The sequence below is a fragment of the Bombina bombina genome, chromosome 5, assembly GCF_027579735.1.
Source record: "Bombina bombina isolate aBomBom1 chromosome 5, aBomBom1.pri, whole genome shotgun sequence".
Taxonomy (NCBI): Eukaryota; Metazoa; Chordata; class Amphibia; order Anura; family Bombinatoridae; genus Bombina; species Bombina bombina.
In genome coordinates, this window is record NC_069503.1 from 203,218,797 (window position 1) to 203,244,511 (window position 25,715).

General features: G+C 39.4%; 1 protein-coding gene across 5 annotated transcripts in view; it reads left to right on the top strand.

Moving 5' to 3' along the window:
- ZMYND11 (zinc finger MYND-type containing 11) overlaps positions 1-25,715 on the top strand; it is a 375,736-nt gene that overhangs the window by 291,725 nt on the left and 58,296 nt on the right. For all 5 annotated transcript variants that reach the window (XM_053713832.1, XM_053713834.1, XM_053713835.1 and 2 more), the window contains 3 exons: positions 14,117-14,172; positions 14,849-14,926; positions 25,193-25,311. In XM_053713832.1, the coding sequence (XP_053569807.1) occupies positions 14,117-14,172; positions 14,849-14,926; positions 25,193-25,311 (253 nt within the window). The remainder of the gene's footprint in view (positions 1-14,116; positions 14,173-14,848; positions 14,927-25,192; positions 25,312-25,715) is intronic.

Sequence of the window (25,715 nt, forward strand, 5' to 3'; positions counted from 1 at the left end):
GCAGCTATCACATTGCTACCACTCAAGGTGCTGTCCATAGACGCCCCCTTCAGTGGTTAATTTTATTGGCGCCAGATAAGGCTTATTTGTTCTTTCATTTTCCAGACCCAAGGGTTAGAAAGCTACAGGAGTTCCCTAGTCACTTTGCTTAAGGCCTTGATTTGCAAGGCCTATGTGGTTGTGAGGAAGACTTCCCCACGCAATTTACTGCTTAATCCACTAAAGCAGTTTCCACTTCTTGGGCCTTTCTGAGGCTTCTATGGAGCAGATTTGTAAGCATCTTCTTGGTTCTTTTTGCATACTTTTTTGAAGTATCACTGAAGTATCATGAAATGTATGTCTTTTTTTAGTCTTGTCGACTTCACTGCTTGTGTATATATTCCCACACGTCATGTCTTGTCTACTCTCACCATCTGATGAAAGAAAACAAAATTTATGCTTCCCTGATAAATTATTTTCTTTCATGTTGTTGAGCGCCACGAGCCCTGTCGTTTCTTTTGTACTGTTACAGCAGCAATTCATTTGCCCAGCTTTGTCTTTCCTGCTTTTCTGTTTTTTCTATCTACTTGCCTATATGTATGACTGAGGATTCAGGGGAAGTGGGAGGGATTTATAGCTGGGATATGTTGGCGAGTATTTGCCTCCTCAAAAAAACAGAGCACTAATAAAGTTTAAGTGCTGGGGTAAAGAATATATACTTTAGTTTATAAAATGATCATTCAAAACTTACTGTGCACGTCTATTAAAAAAAAAAAAAATTAAATGAATCACATAAGCAGAATAATCACATAAATTATAAATAAAATCAATACATGCTATCAGAAAAATAAACTACACATTCTTTACTATGACTACATCCTGTCTGTAATCTCCAGATAGTCACAGAAAACGTCCAAAAAGATCCCTGATGTTTTCCTAATTTTTCTCATTGGACTTTCACAAAGCTCCTGAACATTGAATAAAATCCTCATGCAGACTCAAAATACCCAATTTAAAAGAGTTACGGTCTGTATTTGCTTCCTCCTAGACTGATTATGATTCAGAAATAGCACACAATTTTAAGATTCTTTCCAATTTACTTACATTATCAAATGTTGCACAATCTTTTTATATTCACAATTTTTGAGGCTTCAGCTCCTACTGAGCATGTGCACAATCTCACGGGGTTTACATATGTGTGATTGGCTGATGTCTGTCACATGATACAGGGGGATGGAAAATAGGAGAAAAAATAAATTTGCCAGAAAAAAAATCTTCTGCGTTTGTGAAATTCAGTGTTATTGCATTATCCTTTTATTATGCAATTGTTAGTTATGCAATTCTTATCAAGTAAGCATACATTTTGTTTTTATCTATGTTCTTAAGCTATAAAGCTGTTCACTAAAATATATAGGGCTAGATTACAAGTGGAGCACTAAATATCGCTTTCATGAAAGCAATATTAGTGCTCCACTTTGTAATACCAGCGCACGATAATGTTCGCTTTTATTACAAGATAGCAGCAATGCAAACCCAGCACGTATAAATATATATGTAAGCATATACATATGTATTTACTGGGAACACACATTTCCCATTGACTACAATTGAAAGGCACTTGTCAGTGCCGTTTTTTTTTTTCTAGCACCCCACTCCCACCTATTTTAACCCCAAAATACTGCCTAGTGCAGTACTTTTATTAAAAAACAAAGATGCTGGAGGCGGAGCCTGACCACGCTGGAAGATGGTCACACACTAGGAAGGCTCCTGCTTCTAGTACTGATATAAACGCTCTATATAGCATAAAGGAAATATATACAAACTTTATTTTATGGTGACTGGTCCAGCCTAATATGAAGCCTCTAATAACGAAAGCTTTCAACCCTGGGAACTATTGAGCTACTTCATCAGTATCGCCGCTCACTAGCCTGAACATAAATGGCGCCAACCCAGATGATTATCCACATTCACCATACCCAGCGCTACTAAGGACCCACCGGCTCTTCTCTACACTTCAGATAGCCCATCCGGAGACTCAATTTTGGGTTTAAATACCCCATCATAGGACCCGGCGCTTCCACCGGAGGTGCCGCTTCTGACCTTACTGCCTGAACAACGCGGTCGCATAACGAAGGCCCCAGGATATACTGCGACGGAGCTGGGTGCTCAGGCCTACGGACTTACACCCTCAATACGGCAGACAGTGAGCCGATCACACGACAGCCGCACCTGCGGTCCTATCACCGCACTGCTCAACTACTAGACCCCCGGTAAGAGAGCCGCCTCCGGTAGTCCACATATCAGCCATAATTAGACGCTCTGAAGAGTGATACACGAACGCCTTCATTGTTGTGAAGGGACAGAGCAGGGTTCAAACAGGGTTTGCAGGCGGGGGTTTCACTGACCTAACTATTTGCTTATCAATAGGGGATAGCCCCCCCTCCGTCCCTTAAGTGAGTGCACTATAATAAAGCAATAAGAGGCTCAGTTTATACACACCTAGCAGAGGGAGCGGTGTAATTAATTAATTGCCATCGCCAACTACACACAGCTCCAGTATCGGGCAATAACAGAACACCCTTACAAAAGCCTATTTTAGAAGTCCTGGGAGCCTAATCACTTTATACTACGTCTTAAATAAGAAGTGGCTGCTCAAATAATCGGTCAGTTAATAAGGCCTAGGCACCAGAGCTGCTTGAGAACACCAATTCTGGAGCATCACACAACTAAACACTCATTTGAGGGGGTATGCCTAACAAAAGGAACAGCAAAGCTGATAAGATAGCTGCTTCTAAACCTATGAGCCACTATCTCAGGCCCCTTGACCCTACAAAAGAGACTCTTGACACCAACATGGACAACCCGCAAGACCCCACTGCACCCTCCATGTCTTGTCATACTGACTCACATCCTCAATTTATTACTAAGGAGGGCATTCACCATCTGTCTTCTAAAGAGGACATTCAAGGGGTAATGAAAGAAATGAGAAGCCTCTTTGGGGATCTTAGGAAAGACTTTTCTGCACTGGAGTCTAGAGTCTTGAAGATTGAAAAGACTTCTCAGGATAATGCAAATTTAGTGACGCAGCATACCACAGACCTACACAACCACGCAGATAATCTGCAATTCTTGAATGATAAAATAGAAGATTTGGACAACCGGGGACGCAGAAACAACTTGCGTTTCCGCGGGATATCTGAATCAGTTTCCCCACAGAATATTGAAGGGTATCTACAGGCCCTGTTCCGCATCATTAAAGACTCACCATCCTCACCTGAGATCCCCATAGAAAGGGCTCATAGGGCCCTCAGGCCCAAACCACCAAGCAAAGTGCCTCCGAGAGACATAATAGTGAGATTTTTAAGTTATAAAGACAAAGAAGACCTCCTCCAGGGTGCTCGCAAGAAATCTTCCATCACCCACGCTGGAGAGGAAATCCAGGCTTTTTCTGACCTGTCTCCTGTGACCCTGCAAAAACGAAGGGACCTGAACCATATCACATCTGTTCTGCGAAATCACAAGGTTCCTTACAGATGGGGTTTTCCGGTCTCAATTATCGCCACCAGCAATAATAAAACTCTTATCTTCAGGCCTGGAATGGACGACAAGGAGTCTTTCGAGAATCTGGCCATCCAGGCCCCTCTTCCCAGCGGATCTCAACCAGGAGGGTCATCTCAATCCTTCCGCCCTCCAAGGAACCGTCCTGAGAGCGAATCATAAGGGTAACCTACTGCTGGACTTTCTAAGCTCAGGTTCAATCTTCGTTATCTCCTAATGATTACCCTTTGGGAACTAAAAAGATTGACGCTATTTCTAATATGTCTTTGCAGCTGTTGAATTTCTTGACATGTTTTTAATAATGTTTTGTTACCTGACTTAACTTATCCCTCAAGGTTGAATATGTAAATTCGGTGAGGTATGTCTGCCTTTCAGCGTCATAAAATAGAGATTTCTACCTCAGAACGGTTGTTAATCAGCCTTTTTGTGGCCCAGCAGGGCAGACACCTTCACTTATACTGGTTTAAACTCCGTTGGATGCAGTTAATTGTTCTTTATGCTATCATTTTCTCCCATTTTTATTATATAAGCTCCTGTAAATGCTTAAATTATTGAATTGATATGTCCTTCATAACTGATTGCATTATCTTTAAACCACATGCTTATTTACCATAGGAATGGCTTAGAGACTTATAGATTTAGAAAGATAGACATTTTGTTCGGAGCATATAAATCATCTCTCTGATATTCCTTATTGTATTAAATAGGTTGGTCAGCACTTATATAATGTTATGCTATAGGTATACTTTTGTTTTATAATAACTTACATCAGTAAAGGGGCTTTTCCCCTAACTTAGGATTGTTACAAGGTTATTGCATATAGAGTTATCCTTAAGAGTGACCCATTGTCTGTGTTTACTCCGACTGCTACAATTACGCTATCCCCTTGTTATTCACTCTTTGATTTTCACTCACCCCCCTTTTTACCTTCTTAACCGCAACCCCTTCTCTGTATTTCCTTCCCTATCTTAAACCTTCACCCTCTCTCCTCTCCCCACCCCCCCCTTTTTTTTTTTTTTTTGACATGGCCGCACGCCATAAATCCAAAAGGTTTTTTGAACACTCAATCAATCTCACTACTATTAATGCAAAGGGCCTGAATAATCCAGGCAAACGCTCCATTGCGTTCAGAGAATTGAGCAAAATCCACAGCCACATAATCCTGCTGCAAGAAACTCACTATAAAAAGGGTAAAGAGCCCAAATGGCACAACTCCCAATTCCCGCTGGCCTACTTTGCCTCTGGTCAGACTAAAAAAGGGGGAGTAGGCATTGTTTTTCATAAATCTGTCCCATTTAACTTGACACATATTGAGAAGGACCCGAACGGCAGGTACCTTATTCTAGTAGGCACACTATTCGGACACTATATTACCTTAGCCTCAATTTACTCTCCCAATCACGGTCAGGAATCATTCCTCAAACAGACCTCAGACCTTCTTATGGAACACTCGAGGGGTATTACATACCTAGCTGGAGATTTTAATATTGTAGCTGACCCCGCAGTTGACACTTCACGGGGGGTTTCCTGTACCCCTTCTTCCACAATTAAAAAAGTAAACGACACACTCAAAAAACTGACACTACATGACATCTGGGGGACCCTACACCCAACCTCAGGGACTATTTGGAACGAATGGGATTTGGCAGGTCCTTCGTACACTCAGTCTTTGCCCTTTACTCTAACCCTAACGCCAAAATAAGAATTAATGGCACACTGTCAGAATCTTTTGACATCAGAAACGGGACCAGACAGGGTTGCCCTTTATCCCCTCTGTTGTTTGCCCTATCTATAGAGGTCCTAGCCCACACTGTCAGAGCTTCTCAACACATCAAGGGTATAGAGGTAGGAGGTACGGAACATAAGCAAGCACTCTATGCTGACGACGTCCTTTACACACAAGCAAATGCTTCTGAATCTCTCCCTGCACTCTTAGACGTCTTAAAGGACTATGGCAAAGCCTCCAATTTCTCCCTGAATCTACATAAATCAGAACTCTTGAACATTAACACTTGCCCCAAAATTATACAAACTTTACAACATGAACACAAGATCCCCCTTGCCGCAAATAAATTAAAATACCTGGGTATTTTTTTAACCTCTGACCCCTCTGACCTATTTAAGTATAACTACATCCCTCTTAAGAATGAAATAGCAACAGACCTCTCCTCCTGGAAAAGCAGATACATATCTTGGCTAGGCAAAATAGGGGTTGTTAAAATGAATATTCTACTCCGAATCCTCTATCTTCTCCAGACCCTACCTATAACTCTCCCAAGGGGCTATATATCTCAGCTGCAGAAACTCATTGAACAATACATATGGGCTGACACCAAGCCTAGGATCCCTAGGCGCACTATGTACTTGCCAAGAGAAAAAGGAGGGCTCGGTCTACCAGATATTTCCCTCTACAAAAGGGCAATAGGCCTTCAAAAGATTGTGAAATGGGCACAAAACGAAAAGCATAAAGCCTGGATAGAGTTAGACAGACAAATCCTCAGAATAAATAATGTGAGCACCCTGGCGTGGCTGTCGTCTTTTCAGCGCCCTAGCATAATTAAGAACTATCATCTTTTGGTAGAAACACTTAACACTTGGGACTGAACCATTGCTACCTCCACTCATATCTCTTCACGACACTCCCCCCTAACACCTATACTCGAAAATCCTGAGATCCCCTATCACAAAATGGGATACTTGAGACTCGCATCATACAAAATAAAAGAGGGTTCGGTTTTTGGAGTAGTTGAAAATGGGAAGATAACCCCACAAGCCATGCTTAAGGACGCACACCCCAGAATCTTTTCCTCTTGGTTGCACTATAACCAACTTGTACATTTTATATCTGGTCACAAACAAAAGCAACATCTAGGCAGAGCACTTACCCTCTTTGAGAAACTTTGTACAGGGAATCCCTACCGAGACACTTAATATCTCTTCTCTAAAAATTAGCTGCTTCCCCGAACACAGACACACTCCCGACCTACGTTACACAGTGGAATGAAGACTTAAGGATAGATAACGATGAGCAAGCATGGCAGAAAGCATTCAGCTTAATTAAAAAGTCATCAGTCTCGTCAACCATCCAGGAACTCCACATTAAGCTCATGGGCAGGTGGTACCTGACCCCAGTTAGACTCCACAGGATATTCCCTACAGTAAGCCACTTGTGTTGGAAGGGATGCGGAGGCAGTGGCTCTCTGCTACATATATGGTGGTCTTGCCCACTTATAACGCCCTTTTGGTCAGAGGTATTTGATAAGATGACTGAAATCCTCAACATCCCTCTTCTAAAAACACCTGAAACTCTACTATTTTTAACGCTCCCCAAGACACAAAGCCGTACACACCTCACCTTGTTGTTAATTATGCTCACTAGCGCAAAGAAATTGATCCCCAAAAAATGGAAGAAACAGAGCCCCCCCACACTAGGAGAATGGCATTCGCAAGTAGAGGAAGTTCTACTATTGGAAAGATACTATTACCTTAAAAACCACAAGTTAGAAGAATATGAGCTCATGCGAGCACTCTGGCAGGGTACAATATAATCAATCCTAGGTGAAAGCTGACAGGTGTTACATAACTCCAAACTATTATTGTTTTTTTTTTTTGTTTGTTTTTTTCTCCCTCTCATCCCATACCCTTCCCCCTCCCCTTTTCCTCCCCTTCTTACTCTTGGCCTCCCCTTACCTACCCCCCCCCCCCATCTTTCTCCCCCCTCTATTTTAATCACCACTAAACTTTTAAGTGATTAGCCCATGATGTTAAAGTAAAAAAAAAGAAAAGAAAAGTTCTTATATGTTCCCTCTTGCTCCTGTTACATGTTATGGAGCACGAGGTTCATATCAAGATGAAGTGTACGTCTTTTATGCACACAGATGCAAAGTGTATTGTTTTCTCTTTATTCTCTTTATTGTGCCATCTCTTTGTTGCATATGATTATGTCACTGTAACCTTTACACTTCAATAAAGCTTGTTTAAAAAAAAAAAAGAAAGATGCTGCCATTTTTATTTCTAATAAACTACACTAGACAGTATTTCTTTGCTAAGATATGGAGAGTCCACATCGTCATTCAATTACTAGTGGGATTATCACTCCTGGCCAGGAGGAGGAGGCAAAGAGCACCACAGCAAAGCTGTCAAGTGTCACTCCCCTACCCATAATCTCTAGTCATTCTTTGGGGTCTGAAAAGAAGGTGAAGTTTGGGGTCTGAAAAAATTAATTCTTTTTTTTGGGTACTTTTCCCTGCAATCAAGGATTTGGGTTTAGCTGAGTCCACGTCAATCTCTTCAGTAGAGTAGTGGTGGCTTTTAAGCAGTTAGGAAGTTGCAAGGTAGTCCTTGCTTTGTTTCCTAACACATTGCTGCCCATGGTACAGAAAGCCAGAGTTGGTTACTCTGTTCTTTCTTTTTCTACAGGTCTCTGTAAGGAATATGTGTCCTTTCATGCCTTGTGAGCTGTCTTCTTGCCGGACAGCTAGACTGCAGGTAAGTGCTTTTGTCTTCTAGGTCTTGGAGACTGTCATATGCAGTAGATGGGGACATTTTTAAAATCCTGGCAGTGGGCAGGCACATTATGTATGTTGAGACTTGGGGTTAATCTTCCCTTTATTGGGACGTTTTTCCTCTATGGGCTAATTTTGTTAAAATACTTTATTAGTATGTGTGTGGCTTATGTTTTATACAGGGATTTATGTATAAACTTAAAATTTGGCAGTTGGTTTTCTTTGCCCTCTTGGACCAAAGGAAGAATGGAACGAATGGTTTCCATTTTGAAGGAATGTACTCTGAGAAACTTGTTGAGGCACTTTAGGTCTTTTTTGGGAACCACCAACAGATTTGAATAGAATCCTAGACCCTGTTTCCTTACTGGAACTGGAACAATCACTCCCAGGGAGGAAAGTTCCTGAACGCAGTTCAAGAATGACTCTCTTTTTACCTGATCTGCAGATAATCTTGAGAGGTGGAATCTGCCCCTGGGAGGGAAATTTTTGAATTCTATTTTGTAACCATGAGATAATATGTCCACAGCCCAAGGATCTGGGACATCTCATCTCCACGCTTGACCAAACAGGGAAAGTCGGACTGCTCCTGCTTGGAAGAGGGAGAGGAAGACTTTTGACCTTTGAAGTTACGAAAGGAACAAAAATTACTTGACGTCCTTTGAGTCTTGCGGTAGAAAAGACCCTTTTCCGCCCGTAATATCAGAAATTATTTCTGCCAGACCAGGTCCGAACAAGGTCTTACTCTTGTAAGGAAGCACCAGAAGCTTGGACTTAGAGGTAAAATCAGCTGACCAAGATTTTAGCCACAATGCCCTACGGGCTAGGACAGAGAAGCCAGACATCTTGGTTCCCAGTCTAATAACTTGCATGTTAGCATCAGAAATAAAGGAATTGGCTAATTTGAGAGCCTTAATCCTATCTTGTATCTCCTCCAACGGAGTCGATACTAAAATTGATTCAGACAAGGTATCGCACCAATAAGATGCCGCACTTGCTACTGTGGCAATACAAACTGCAGGTTGCCATTGAAGACCTTGATGAACATACATCTTCTTCAAATAAGCTTCCAGCTTTTTGTCTATGGGATCCTTAAAGGAGCAGCTATCGTCTATAGGGATCGTAGTGCTCTTAGCCAGAGTAGAAATAGCCCCTTCTACTTCAGGCACCGTGCGCCAAGAATCTTTAATGGGGTCAGCAACAGAAAAAAACATCTTTTTAAATACAGGAGACAGGGAGAAAGGAATCCCTAACTTCTCCTATTCCTGTGAAATAATCTCTGTCACATGGTCTGGGACAGGAAAATCTTCCACAGAGGAAGGAACATCATAGTATTTATTAAGTTTATTAGACTTCTTAGGGTTGACAACGACATAAGTATCAGAGTCGTCCAAAGTAGCCAATACCTCCTTTAACAGTATACAAAGTTGTTCAAGCTTAAATCTGAAGTTTACTTCTTCAGTATCAGATGAAGGAATAATGCTGTCCAAATCTGAGATTTCACCCTCAGAGGCTACCGACGTATCCTCCTCATCAGACTTATGAGGGAGGGCAACCTGCATAGCAGTAGGTGGAACAGAAACCTTACTATCTGAATGTCTAATTTTCCTCATGCATTTTCCCAGCATAGTAAAAGCAGATAATGCCGCAGATACCGCAGAAGATACATGTGCAGCAAAATCTGCAGGCAAATAAACTCCTCTAGGAGGCTGAGAGGAACTGCAGGGCACTGTATGTGACGCCAGAGGCTTGGGACGTTTGAAGAGAAAGCTGTGGCATTGCCTGAACAGCATCATCCTGAGAGACATTGGGTTCAGAGGGCAACAATTTATCTTTAAATTGAAGGGTTTTAGCTAAGCATGCAGCACAGAATTGCATAGGCAAAACAATGTGTGCCTCAAGGCATAACAAGCATTTGTCAAAAAACACAGAGTCTTGGTCCATGTCCATAATACTAAATAAAAAATTCCTCAAATTGTAGACATTTTTTAAATACACTGCAAAAATTCTTTAAAATAATAAACCAATCAGGCCCCCTACACCTCAGAGAGGCTAAGGTGCCTTACCGTAACACTTATACACAATTTGGCTGCCAGAAGTCTCTAAAACGATCATATGGTAGATTGACACTGAAGAGACTGAAATTCAATGACTGCGCTCTGTGAATATCCGACAGCAGAGAGAAGTCACATGATCGGCAGAGAGAGGAAACTATGCAGCACGTAAAAGGCGTGCGTTTCCCTCTTCCTACAACACCGAAACTTAATTTACACAAATGCTCAAGCAGTATGTCAGTTAGCCTGTTCTAGCTAAGCAAGCAAAGAAAATCAACTGCCAAATTTTAAGTTTATATATAAATCCCTGTATTAAACATAAGCCACACACATACTAATAAAGTATTTCAACAAAATTAGCCCAAAGAGGAAAAACGCCCCAATAAAGGGAAGATTAACCCCTAGTCTCAACATATATAAATGTGCCTGCCCACTACCAAAGAAAATCCTGTGTAAAGGATTTTAAAAATGTCCCCATCTACTGCATATGACATATTCTTCTGAAGTGCAAGTCTCCAAGACCTAGAAGACAAAAGCACTTACCTGCAGTCTAGCTGTCCGGCAGGAAGACGGCTCACAAGGCGTGAAAGGACACATACACTTACAGAGGAGACCTGTTGAAAAAGAAAGAACAGAGTAACCAACTCTGGCTTTCTGTACCATGGGCAGCAATGTGTTAGGAAACAAAGCAAGGACTACCTCACAACTTCCTGACTGCTTAAAAGCCACCACTACTCTACTGTAGAGATTGACGTGGACTCACCTAAACCCAAAGCCTTGCTTGCAGGGAAAAGTACCCGAAAAAGGAATCGATTTCTTCAGACACCAAACTTCACCTCCTCCATTGACAGAGGCAAAGAGAATGACTGGGGATTATGGGTAGGGGAGTGACACTTGACAGCTTTGCTGTGGTGCTCTTTGCCTCCTCCTGCTGGCCAGGAGTGATATTCCCATTAGTAATTGAAGCACCTCGTGGACTCTCCATATCCAGAAAGAAAGAAATTTATCAGGTAAGCATAAATTTTGTTTTTGTGGGCATTTGTGGCAGATTTATAAAATTAACCAGAGATCCAATCTCTAATTGCTACTGCGAGCTTGTGGTAGCTATAACCAACCACTTGTAATTGCTGGTTAATTATTGCACTAGCAATAATTTAGCGCTCCACTTGTAATCTAGCCCATAATGAGGATCCAAAAAAATAACATAAATTGTTGAAGTTAGCTGGAGAGAAATCTTTCCTCTTTGCTCCAAATGATCTAAAGTTCTACACTGAAAATGGTCAAATAATTTAAAAAAGATAAATTTACCTTGAGTACTGTTTATCTAGTTATGCACAGTTCTGGGTGTGAAGGAGAGCCACGTACGTAGCAATATAATGTTCAAAAATAGATTTGTCATGATTCCTCTTTATACCAGCGAGTTTTCAATCATTAGTGAATGTGTTCAAAGTTTTTGTAACAGCATTCAAATCTATTAAAGTGATTGTAGAAATACAGATTGTAAAATTTTGTAATAGAAACTATACATGCATCAAAGGGACAGGAAACCCCAATTTTTTCTTTAATGATTTGGATAGAACATACAATTTTAAACAACTTTCCAGTTTACTTCTATTATCAAATGTGCTTTTTTCTCTTGTTATCCTTTGCTGATGGAACAACATTGCACTACTGGCAGCTAGATGAACACATCTAATTAGCCAATCACAAGAGAAATATTTCTGCAGGGACTAATCAGCAGCTTGCTCCCACCAATGTAGGATATGTGCGTATCTGAATCATGCAAGTTTCATTTTGACTTTTCTATCCCTTTATGGAGCACACATTCACTTTGTATTACTTACAATATTCTCTAATTATGGTTTTGATCCTAAAGGGACAAGTATACAACAATTTTCATATAACTGCATGTAATAGACACTACTATAAAAAAGAATATGCACAGATACTGATATAAAAATCCAGTTAAAAACCTTTAAAAATGGTACTTAGAAGTTACCAATTTAGCACTGTTGATGAGGCTAGGCTGGGACACCCACTTAAATGGGATGAGAAAGCAGGAAGAGCAGACACCTCCCCCCTCTCCTGCATTAGAAAAGACCCATTACACAAACAGGAGCAAGCAGGAGTCTGTAGACATCAGTATACATCTAAAACTTTAGGGCTTGGTTGGGAGTCTGAAATCAGCACAATGTTATTTAAAAAGAAACAAAACTATACATTTTTACAAAAACACCCCATGATGGGCTATATAAATAGATCATCTACAAAACATTTATGCAAGGAAGAATTTAGTGTACAATGTCCCTTTAATCCTTTATAAAAACTTTTCAAAGTAGTCATCTACAAATATCCCCATGCAACTCAATTGTGAACTTTGTAGAAAAATCATTGTCATTGACCCATGTGTGTTGTATGTATGACATGTTATGGAATACATTTTTAAACAGCATATTTATTTTGCAATGTTTAACTAAGGCACTTGCCAGAACAGGACCAGACATATTGTGGTCATTTGCTTATAATCTTTGTCAGGCAAGTGTGAAAAGACATTCTATATTTTTTGCAGAATGTGTTTTGTACAGTGATTAGTTTTTTTGTACTTTTGAGTTATTCCAATTTTTTCTCCTTCAACAAGCTTTATTAAGCTACAAATAAAGAAAGTACAATGACATCCAACATACAGTAACATCAATAGAATCAAATATATAGGTTGGGAGTAGGATAAACAACTGGAAATCAGCGCCCAGTATCCTTGAAAGACCACAAGATAAGCATCTTATCATGGTACAGTACTAGATGCAGAGTCAAGTGTAAAGGCACAACATTCCCTGTTCCAGGCTTGTTGAGTTTTACTTTTATAAATATCTTAATTTTTAACTATTGATTTATATACATTGTCAATCGCACTGTTAACTGGAGATTACAAGTTGCCCTCTAAATAAAAGATGTAAATTAAAGTACATTTCATTAAAAGAGGAAAACTAAAACATTTCAGTTCTGTATCATTCAAAATATTCTTAAACTTTTAAAATAAATAATACCAGAAGGTGCTCACACCTTAAAGGAACAGTCAAGTCAAAATTAAACTTTTTAATGATTCAGATTGAGCATGCAATTTTAAAAACTTTTCAATTTACTTTTATCATCAAATTTGGTTTGTGCTCTTGGTATTCTTTGCTTAAAGCTAAACCTTGGTAGGCCCATAAACTGATTTCTAAGCCGTTAAAGGCCATCTCTTATCTCAGTGCATTTTGGCAGCTTTTCACAGTAGGACAGTGCTAATTCATGTGTGTCATATAGATTACATTGTGCTCACTCCTGTGGCATTATTTATGAGTCAGCACTGATTGGCTAAAATGCAAGTCTACCTAAAGAACTAAGATAAGTGGGCAGTCTGCAGAGGCTTAGCTACAAGGTAATCACAGAGGTAAAATTATATTAATATAACAGTGTTGGTTGTGCAAAACTGATGAATGTTTAATAAAGGGATTATCTATCTTTCTAAACAATAGCAATTTCCAAGTAGACTTCCCCTTTAATCTAAAGATTTAACTTGTTAAGCCAGGCAGAAAAAAGTTATTAGTACGGGAGGTTAAAATAACTGGAGTTAGCTACAAATGTTAGATTGCCTGCTGTTCCACAATTGCAACATCACTGCATGCAATTCTATTTTGCATGTATTTAGTAACTGTAAGATATGTGATATTTGTGCTTCCCATTCTAATTTTGTAGAAGATATTGTCAGTTTCCAATTCTGTGGATTAATCCCTTAGCACTTGTCAGCATCAGTAATAATAGGGATGTCCTGACGTTATCTTTTATTTTTGTGAGTGAGTGAAGTAAAAGTATACTAGGGTCGTGCCCAATCTCCACTCCCAACAACTTGCTCATTTCCTGTAGCATCTCCTGCCAGTAGGCCTCAAGTTTTGTTAGCTGAATGAGTAACTCTATTATATTATACATTTTTTAAAAAGATTATAATTTGTAAATGTGCTCAAAACATGCGCTTTTTATTTCCAGATGATAGCGAGCAAGCTGATGTAGCGAAGGTGCTGTACAAGGACACTTGTCATGAGGTAACTCACACTGTCCTGGACATACTAAACATTTCTTTGCTCTAAGACTGAAAAGGACTACAGGGACATTAAAGATATTATTTTTACATAACAGCATATACCATCAATTAGTCACTGTATTGCAAAAGTTATGCATATAGAAAATATGTTAAAAGCATTTAACTTGCAGTTCAGGATCACACAGCATTTGAGTATTGTTTATGTCGTTCCCTGTGGCAAATTAAGGATATAAACATGCTCCTGCACTGATCAAGTCATGATTATGTAGACAATTGCAGGGTTAGAGTTCTGTATCCTGCAGTGCACACTCCAGCATCTGTGGAGACAGTGGGAGAAAACATAATTACAAGAGAAGCGAGCAAAATAAATAATGAACGTACACTGCAAAGTTGTTCTATCAATTCTTTTTGGAGAATTCAATTTAATTAAGTCCTAATGTAATGATCAATATTTCTGAAAGTTCAACTTTTAGGGTTAGTTTATAATGGGAAGGGTTTGAGGGTTTTTTAGAGGGTACCTAGGTAAGTATAGGGTGCATTTAAACATGTTCCTGATTAAAAACAGCTGATAGTATTTAGGTTTATTACAGCAATTGATCTTTATGTCTCTAACTTAGAAATACACTGTAATATGTTGTTACATATTATTTACAGTCGTAATAATTTTTGTATTTCAGTTGGACGAGCTGCAGCTTTGCAAAAATTGTTTCTATTTGTCAAATGCACGGCCTGACAATTGGTTCTGCTATCCATGTGTACGTATTTAAAGATTTATTTCTTTAGAAAACCTTGTTGTGGTTTTGGGTTATGTGCTATGCAAAATAAAAATGCAGTGGTCTAAATGATTACATATAGTTAAGGAACATTTCTATGTTTAAGCACAATTTAAATTTGAAGTTGAATGCACCATTTGGAATATGAAGAAGGCACTCAACAATATTTACTCCTACAATGTTTAAAATTAAATTTAAGCGTGATTGTGTTATTGTAACATAAATCATTGACTGCTTTAGAGCTATGTTCTTCCCCATAATTTTACATGCTTAATTATATACTCTCTAAAAAGAAGCCAAAAATCTTAATCTGTCTTGAAGAAAACCTAGGAACCCAGAGACCATGGGACAAGCATACTGTTTATACTAAAGCAAGCAGTGTTTAAAGTCTCTTTATTTGTTCATCCTTCTTAAAGGGCCATAATACCCAAATGTTTAAACACTTGAAAGTGATGCAGCATAGCTGTAAAAAGCTGATTAGAAAATATCACCTGAACATCTCTATGTAAAAAAGAAAGATATTTTACCTCAAAAGTTCCTCAGTAGCCACCTCCCATTGTAAAGGATTTCTAAGCAGCATTTTAGTGTGTTTGTCCTGGGACATCTGAAGGGACTAGCATCGTGCACTCTCATATTATTTCACCAATCAGGTAAAGGAAGCTTACTATGAAATCTCATGAGAGTTAAGTGAAATCTCATGAGATCACAGTAAGAGTTCATGACCTCAGCACTGCTGATGCTGATTGGCTGCTGTTCATTTCTTCATTTTTTAAAATTTGTTTACCTGCAGCTGGGAGCAGCTGAGTATAACTTTTTACACAGAACTTACTCTGCTGAGCTGAGGAAATTGTGAGGTAAAATATCTTCCTTTTTTACATAGAGATGCTCAGGTGATATTTTCCTGTCAGCTTTTTACAGTTATACTGCATCAGTTTCAAGTGATTTAGCATATGAGTATTATGTCCCTTTAAACAATGCATATAGTATATCTGTAGTGAAAGTGATGCAAAATACCTGCTTGGTACAGGAGCAAGCATTACTAAAGTGAGAAGCCAGATATAAATCAGTGGAACTCCGCATTCTGTCTCCTGGCCCTTAAAGTCTTTGTAAACTTAACATATTTTAAAATCAGGACCAGAATCTAAGCGATATTTTAGATGGACTTTAATTGATCACTTCTAATGAAGATGCGCTGTAACTTAATTTTTAATCTAGCTGTGCCACTCTAATACCTTTCCCTCTGGCCGCCCACTTCAATAGTAATATTTTTTGTAAGCTAATTGCTCGAGTCACACAGTACTTGTTTTGTAGCTAGAGCGCTGATTGGAGTACAGTTCTGTTTGGCTGCCCTCTTCAATATTTATTTTTTTGGTGAGCTAACTGAACTGTTCTCCATTCAGCCCTCTAGCTACAAAAAAGTGCTGTGTGGCTAGAACCATTAGCTCACAAAAAATATTACTTTTGAAGTGGGTGGCCAGAGTGGGGGCTATTCGAATGGCAAGGCTAGATTAAAATAAGTTGCCGCACATCTTCATTAGACCTGATTTTAAAACATATAAAGTTAACCATCACTTTAAGTTGGACAATCCTAGTATAGGTAGATGCCTAATCTAGCATAATGTTTTATACAAGTATCTTCTCTACTGCAAGGGAGTGTTTACGTTTATAATTATTATTTATCGCGCACCATTTTATAGTCTGCTGCGCGATTTACTACCTATGCAGCGCTAGGTTCTCATGCTGTGTCTCATGGTATGAGAACTAGGCTACCATTGGAGCCTATGAAAGCAAGCTCTCACTTACAATACCAGTGTACATTAGCTTGCGCTGGTATTACTAAATTGAGCGCAAGTAAACGGCCCCTACGCAGGGGTTCTATTATAGTCTTAGAGTTATTAAACAAGTGTTATTATAATGCTTCATGTAATCCAACTGTAATATCTATTTACAGACCACTAGATGCGATAACTTATTCATGTACAACTAAATCCCTGAAGCAAGGTCTAACCTAGGGGAGATTCTGATACTTCCAGTACCCCTGGAGTTATTGTTCTTTTATATAGAGTCGTCACATTCTGATCATAACCTTAGCAACATTACCCTGAACTATATGACAATAGAATATTTTTTTACTGACCGTGATAAATAATAAATTTCATGTCATACTAAGCCCAAGAAGGGCTATGTACCTTGTTAACCTATCTATGCCACGTATTGAATGAATCTAGCACTGCCTTAGTATCATGTTGCTGTTTAATGTTAAGCATTGTTTGTTTAGCTTTTTGTTTAGCTTTTTTATTGAACAATTGTCCGCTATATATACATGATCTTGGGGCTTCTAGAACTATCCACATATAGAGCCTACTTTGTTCTACTTTTATTAGCTTTGTGATATAAGTAATAGGTTGTTTGCTCTTTGCAAGAATACTCCTTAGACTGTGGTATTTTATAGATTTATATACACTGTGATATATGTTAGCTATGAACTAGAGAGTCTTATTTAAAGCCTTTGTATATCTACATATACATACATAGCCCACTGCATACTTAATAAGCACTGACAATGCTTTAGAACAAGACTGATAACCCTGGAACATTTTGATTTATTGTATACTATATGGTACATTGTTCACTATGCCCAGCTTTACTAGACTACACCTGTCATAATAATCCCCAAAAGGTATCCTGTGGTAAAATAACTATCATAATTGATTGCTTCCATTCCCTTCATAAAGCGTCTATAAAGTTGCTGCTCAACCTAAAGGTGAGAACTTTGTTATCTGTTGGGGGGTGTAGGGCCCGTACCCCTATTACAGAATGATGAGGAACGAGATTATATCTATTATATATCATCATATGTGTAACCCATATAGTTTCATTATATGTGGGTTAGCGCAAACCAATCCTACATATACCTAATTCGAATTTATACCTATTCCAGAAGACACTCTCTTCCCGAATCTATTACAGATATACCCACATAGATATAGATACTACTATGTTGACCTGCTATCTGAATCGCATTGTTAATAGGTCCATAGAATGACAGATCCTCCCTGCTACTAAAATTCCCACAATTTAACAAATTACCCCCCCCCCCCTGAATTTACTTAGTAAATAAAGGAAAATACATCCTACAGTTCATATTCCCAAATTACTATTAGATAAGAATCCCCAATTATTGAAGTACTGTTTAGATAGGTAACTACTAGCTACATTATATTCTAATTTACTTCTATTTCACTAAATATAGCCCCTACACCCTTGATCTTATTAACGTTATTCCCAAGTTTGTTTATTTTTAATGTTCATGGTCCAAGAGTGGCCCTGTTTTCAAATGGGAGATATTCAGAAACAACAATAAAAGAGGTTTGTTATAGACGTTGCACTTATGTCTATTAATGTTATACCCTTTAGCTATATGTCACTTACAAGAGGTATATACGGTTGAAATTATGTTTAATTATATTATTTATATCTAAGAATGGTGTAACACAGGCCTCAACCTGGGGATATGTGTTGGACATTTCTTTTACTACTATTATGTAGACATATGTTTATGTTCATGACTACACTGTAACCTTGTAAATAACAAAAAAGCAAGGAAGCCCAGCATCTGCAAGTGGGTGCACGCTCTAAGGGTCCTGCCAAAAACCCCAAGTAGACGTAAAAAGTCCTAGAAAGAGCAGCACCACCAAATAAGCAATTCAAGCTTTCTTTATTGGGACATCAATATCCCAATAAAGAAAGCTTGAATTGCTTATTTGGTGGTGCTGCTCTTTCTTGGACTTTTTACACTGTAACCTTAAAGGGACACTAAACCCAAAAAAATTCTTTCATTATTCAGATAGAGAATACAAATGTAAACAACATTACAATTTACTTCTATTATTTATTTTGCTTCATTTTTTAGATATCCTTAGTTGAAGAAAAAGCAATGCACATGGGTGAGCAAATCACATGAGGCTTCTAAGTGCAGCAACCAATCAGCAGCTACTGAGCCTATCTAGATATGCTTTTCAGCAAAGAATATGAAGAGAATAGAACAAATTGGATAATAGAAGTAAATTAGAAAGTTGTTTAAACTTGAATGTTCTTTCCAAATCATGAAAGAAAAAATGTGGGTTTTGTGTCCCTTTAACTATGTTTAGAAGCTTTGCGACCTCAATAAAAATATATATATTTAAAAAAAAATATATTGTTTCTCCAACATAGGTGTGTCCGGTCCACGGCGTCATCCTTACTTGAGGGATATTCTCTTCCCCAACAGGAAATGGCAAAGAGCCCAGCAAAGCTGGTCACATGATCCCTCCTAGGCTCCGCCTTCCCCAGTCATTCTCTTTGCCGTTGTACAGGCAACATCTCCACGGAGATGGCTTAGAGTTTTTTGGTGTTTAAATGTAGTTTTTATTCTTCAATCAAGAGTTTGTTATTTTAAAATAGTGCTGGTATGTACTATTTACTCTGAAACAGGAAAGAGATGAAGATTTCTGTTTGTAAGAGGAAAATGATTTTAGCAACCGTTACTAAAATCGATGGCTGTTTCCACACAGGACTGTTGAGAGGAATTAACTTCAGTTGGGGGAAACAGTGAGCAGACTTTTGCTGCTTGAGGTATGACACATTTCTAACAAGACTCGGTAATGCTGGAAGCTGTCATTTTCCCTATGGGAACCGGTAAGCCATTTTCTTAGTTTAAGTAAAAGAATAAAGGGCTTCATTAGGGCTTAAAAAACTGGTAGACATTTTTCTGGGCTAAAACGATTACTTTACTAAGTATATTTGGCAGATTATTACTTTTAATAGTTGTTAAATCTTGGGGATTGTTTTAATAAAAACGGCAGGCACTGTATTGGACACCTTTTTCACTGGGGGCCTTTTCTAGTCATAGACAGAGCCTCATTTTCGCGCCTCTAATGCACAGTTGTTTTTGGAAAGCATGGCATGCAGATGAATGTGTGAGGAGCTAAGAACCACTGAAAAAGCTTATAGAAGGCATCATTTGGTATCGTATTCCCCTCTGGGCTTGGTTGGGTCTCAGCAAAGCAGATACCAGGGACTGTATAGGGGTTAAATGTAAAAACGGCTCCGGTTCCGTTATTTTAAGGGTTAAAGCTTTCAAATTTGGTGTGCAATACTTTTAAGGCTTTAAGTTACTGTGGTGAAATTTTGGTGAAATTTGAACAATTCCTTCATACTTTTTCACATATTCAGTAATAAAGTGTGTTCAGTTTGAAATTTAAAGGGACAGTAACGGTTTTATTGTAAAACGTTTTTTGTGCTTTGTTGACAAGTTTAAGCCTGTTTAACATGTCTGAACCATCAGATAACGATGTTCTATATGTATGAAAGCCAATGTGTCTCCCCATTTAAATATATGTGATATATTTGTGTCATAATGTCCAAACAAAGTAGGGATAATAATGCCATAGATATGATATTGCCCAAGATGATTCCTCTAATGAGGGGAGTAAGCATGGTACTGCATCATCCCCTTCTGTGTCTACACCAGTTTTGCCCACACAAGAGGCCCCTAGTACATCTAGTGTGCCAATACTTATTACAATACAACAATTAATGGCTGTAATGGATAATTCTATTGCATGCATTTTTTCCAAAATGCCTACTTATCAGAGAAAGCGTGATTGCTCTGTTTTAAACACTGAAGAGCAAGAGGACGCTGATGATATCTGTTCTGACATACCCTCACACCTATCTGAAGGGGCCAGGAGGGAGGTTTTGTCTGAGGGAGAAATTTCAGATTTAGGGAAAATTTCTCAACAAGCAGAACCTGATATTGTAACTTTTAAATTTAAATTTCATATTATCTACTCTGGATGATTGTGACAATTTGGTCATTCCAGAGAAATTAGGTAAGATGGACAAGTTCCTAGAGGTTCCGGTGCCCCCCGATGTTTTTCCTATACCCAAGCGGGTGGCGGACATAGTAAATAAGGAGTGGGAAAGGCCCGGCATACCTTTTGTCCTCCCCCTATATTTAAGAAATTAGTTCCTATAGTCGACCCCAGAAAGGACTTATAGCATACAGTCCCCAAGGTCGAGGGGGCGGTTTCTACTCTAAACAAACGCACTTCTATTCCTATAGAAGATAGTTGTGCTTTCAAGATCCTATGGATTAAAGGTTAGAGGGTTTGCTTAAAAAGATGTTTGTTCAGCAAGGTTACCTTCTACAACCAATTTCATGCATTGTTCCTGTCACTACAGCTGCGTGTTTCTGGTTCGAAGAACTAGAAAAGTCGCTCATTAAAGAATCTTCGTACGAGGAGGTTTTGGACAGAGTTCAAGCTCTTAAATTGGCTAACTCTTTTTTATTTTTTTAGATGCCGCTTTGCAATTAGCTAGATTAGCGGCGAATAATTCAGGGTTTGCTATCGTGGCGCGCAGAGCGCTTTTGCTTAACATCCCTTTCAAGGGTAAAACACTGTTTGGCCCTGACTTGAAAGAGATTATTTCAGACATCACTGGGGGAAAGGGCCACGCCCTTCCTCTGGATAGGTCTTTAAGGCTAAAAAGAAGCCAAATTTTCGTCCCTTTCGCAGAAACGGACCAGCCTCAAATTCTACACCCTCTAAGCAAGAGGGTAATACTTCTCAAACCAAGCCAGCCTGGAGGCCGATGCAAGGCTGGAACAAGGGTAAGCAGGCCAAGTCACCTGCCACTGCTACCAAAACAGCATGAAGTGTTGGCCCCCGATCTGGGAAGGATCTGGTGGGGGGCAGACTTTCTCTCTTTGCTCAGGCTGGGGCAAGAGATGTTCAGGATCCTTGGGCGCTAGAAATAGTTTCTCAAGGTTATCTCCTGGAATTCAGGGAACTACCCCCAAGGGGAAGGTTCCACGGGTCTCAATTATCTTCGAACAGGCATTCTTACACTGTGTAGAAGACCTGTTAAGCATGGGAGTGATTCATCCTGTTCCATTAGGAGAACAAGGGATGGGTTTTTACTCCAACCTGTTCATAATTCCCAAAAAAGAGGGAACATTCAGACCTATTTTAGATCTCAAGATTCTAAACAAGTTTCTAAGGGTTTCATCATTCAAAATGGAAACCATTCGAACAATCCTTCCTACCATCCAGGAAGGTCAATTCATGACCACGGTGGACTTAAAGGATGCGTACCTACGTATTCCTATCCACAAGGAACATTTTCGGTTCCTAAGGTTCGCCTTTCTGGACAAGCATTACCTGTGGCACTTCCATTCGGATTAGCCACTGCTCCAAGGATTTTCACAAGGGTACTAGGGTCCCTTCTAGCGGTGCTAAGACCAAGGGGCATTGCAGTAGTACCTTACTTGGACGACATCCTGATTCAAGTGTCGTCTCTGTCAAAAGCAAGGGCTCATACGGACATTGTCCTAGCCTTTCTCAGATCTCACAGGTGGAAAGTGAACATAGAAAAAAGTTCTCTGTCCCCGTCAACAAGAGTTTCCTTCTTGGGAACAATAATAGTTTCCTTAGAAATGAAGGTTTTTCTGACAGAGGCCAGAAAATCAAAACTTCTAAGCTCTTGTCAGGTACTTCATTCTGTTCTTCTTCCTTCCATAGCGCAGTCCATGGAAGTAATAGGTTTGATGGTTGCGGGAATGGACATAGTTCCTTTTGCACGAATTCACCTAAGACCATTGCACCTGTGCATGCTCAGACAGTGGAATGGGGATTATACAGACTTGTCTCCGACGATACAAGTAGATCAAATAACCAGAGATTCACTCCGTTGGTGGCTGACCCTGGACAACCTGTCACAGGGAATGAGCTTCCGCAGACCAGAGTAGGTCATTGTCACGACCGACGCCAGTCTAGTGGGCTGGGGCGCGGTCTGGGAACCCCTGAAAACTCAGGGTCTATGGTTTCGGGAAGACTCTCTTCTCCCGATAAACATAATGGAACTGAGAGCGATATTCAATGCTCTCAAGGCTTGGCCTCGACTAGCAAAGGCCAAATTCATAAGGTTTCAATCAGACATCATGACGACTGTTACATATATCAACCATCAGGGGGTAACAAGGAGTTCCCTGGCGATGGAGGAGCATCCGGGGGAGTGGGAACTCCATCTGGAAATCTTTGCCCAAATAACTCAATTATGGGGCATTCCAGACATGGTTCTGATGGCCTCTCGTCAGAACTTCATGGTCCCTTGTTACGGGTCCAAATCCAGGGATCCCAAGGCGACTCTATTGGATACAATAGTAGCACCTTGGACCTTCAACCTAGCTTATGTATTCCCACCGTTTCCTCTCATTCCCAGGCTGGTAGCCAGGATCAATCTGGAGAGGGCTTCGGTGACCTTGATAGTTCCTGTGTGGCCACGCAGGACTTGGTATGCAGACCTGGTGAATGTGTCATCGGCTCCACCATGGAAGCTACCTTTGAGACAGGACCTTCTTATTCAGGGTCCATTCGAACATCCGAATCTGGTTTTCCTCCAACTGACTGCTTGGAGTTTGAACGCTTGATTTTATCAAAGCGTGGGTTTTCAGATTCTGTAATAGATACTCTTATTCAGGCTAGAAAGCCTGTAACTAGAAAAATTTACCATAATATATGGAAAAAATATATCTGTTGGTGTGAATCTAAAGGATTCCCATGGAACAAGATAAAAATTCCTAAGATTCTTTCCTTTCTACAAGAAGGTTTGGAGAAAGGATTTTCTGTGAGTTCTCTGAAGGGACAGATCTCTGCTTTATCTGTTTTACTTCACAAAAGGCTGGCAGCTGTGCCAGACGTTTAAGCGTTTGTTAAGGCTCTGGTTAGAAGCAAGCCTGTTTACAGACCTTTGACTCTTCCCTGGAGTCTTAATCTAGTTCTTTCAGTTCTTCAAGGGGTTCCGTTTGAACCCTTACATTCCGTAGATATTAAGTTATTATCTTGGAAAGTTTTGTTTTAGGTTGCAATTTCTTCCGCTAGAAGAGTTTCTGAGTTATCTGCTCTGCAGTGTTCTCCGCCCTATCTGGTCCATGCAGATAAGGTGGTTTTACGTACTGAGCCTGGTTTTCTTCCGAAGGTTGTTTCCAACAAAAATATTAACCAGGAGATAGTTGTACCTTCTTTGTGTCCGAATCCAGTTTCATAGAAGGAACGTTTGTTACACAATTTGGACGTTGTCCGTGCTCTAAAATTCTATTTAGATGCTACAAAGGATTTCAGACAAACATCTTCCTTGTTTGTTGTTTATTCTGGTAAAAGGAGAGGTCAAAAAGCAACTTCTACCTCTCTATCTTTTTGGCTTAAAAGCATCATCAGATTGGCTTATGAGACTGCCGGACGGCAGCCTCCTGAAAGAATCACAGCTCATTCCACTAGGGCCGTGGCTTCCACATGGGCCTTTAAGAACGAGGCTTCTGTTGATCAGATATGTAAGGCAGCGACTTGGTCTTCACTGCACACTTTTACCAACTTTTACAAATTTGATACTTTTGCTTCTTCTGAGGCTATTTTTGGGAGAAAGGTTTTGCAAACCGTGGTGCCTTCCATCTAGGTGACCTGATTTGCTCCCTCCCATCATCCGTGTCCTAAAGCTTTGGTATTGGTTCCCTCAAGTAAGGATGACGCCGTGGACCGGACACACCTATGTTGGAGAAAACAGAATTTATGTTTACCTGATAAATTACTTTCTCCAACGGTGTGTCCGGTCCACGGCCCGCCCTGGTTTTTTAATCAGGTCTGATGATTTATTTTCTTTAACTACAGTCACCACGGTATCATATGATTTCTCCTATGCAAATATTCCTCCTTTACGTCGGTCGAATGACTGGGGAAGGCGGAGCCTAGGAGGGATCATGTGACCAGCTTTGCTGGGCTCTTTGCCATTTCCTGTTGGGGAAGAGAATATCCCTCAAGTAAGGATGACGCCGTGGACCGGACACACCGTTGGAGAAAGTAATTTATCAGGTAAACATAAATTCTGTTTTTGCACTTAGCTTGTAATCTGGCCCCAAATGTGCACATTATGTTCTAATGCTGTTAAACGTTGACAAAATATAATCTTTAAAGGTAGCACTCTTTGTTAAATCAAGTGCATTGTACAGATAGTGAAGAACTGACATTGGTAAGGTTATGCAGTGCACTTTATAGATATATAAATGTCAAAAGATAATTTAGTATACAACGAAAATGTCAACATATCATGCAACTTCAGATTTGTTATTGTTCCTAGAGTTTTTCTGTGAGTGAATGGCTGCAGGGTTTTAACTCAAATCTGAGTGTAAATCTTAATCCATCTGTGTTATAGATACCTAATCATGAATTAGTTTGGGCCAAGATGAAAGGTTTTGGGTTTTGGCCAGCAAAAGTTATGCAAAAGGAAGACAATCAAGTTGATGTTCGTTTCTTTGGTCATCATCATCAGAGGTATTGTCATAATCTATATAATATACATGACAGAGGACTATTAAAAGAACTAAAACATTTGTTTGTACTCTACTAATGTGTAAATACATAGATAAAACAAAATGACCAATATGATTTGTTAACAAAGTGTACTCCTAGTGATTTATTTATTGTTTTAATGATTGCAGCACTGCACATTTAAAAATGCCTGTCAATCAAGAGAAGAAATCACTGGCACTGAATGAGGCATAAATAAAACACAACCATTATTGCCCCCTTATACCAATTTGACTGACAGACATATGGGAATGTGCAGCTCCTCTGTTTTTATTTTGTTTCTGTTTTTTATAAAAACAAATGGAAAAAAAATTAAAAATAAAAAAAGATTAAAATGTATCCATGTTGCTCCAAATAACTGCAACATT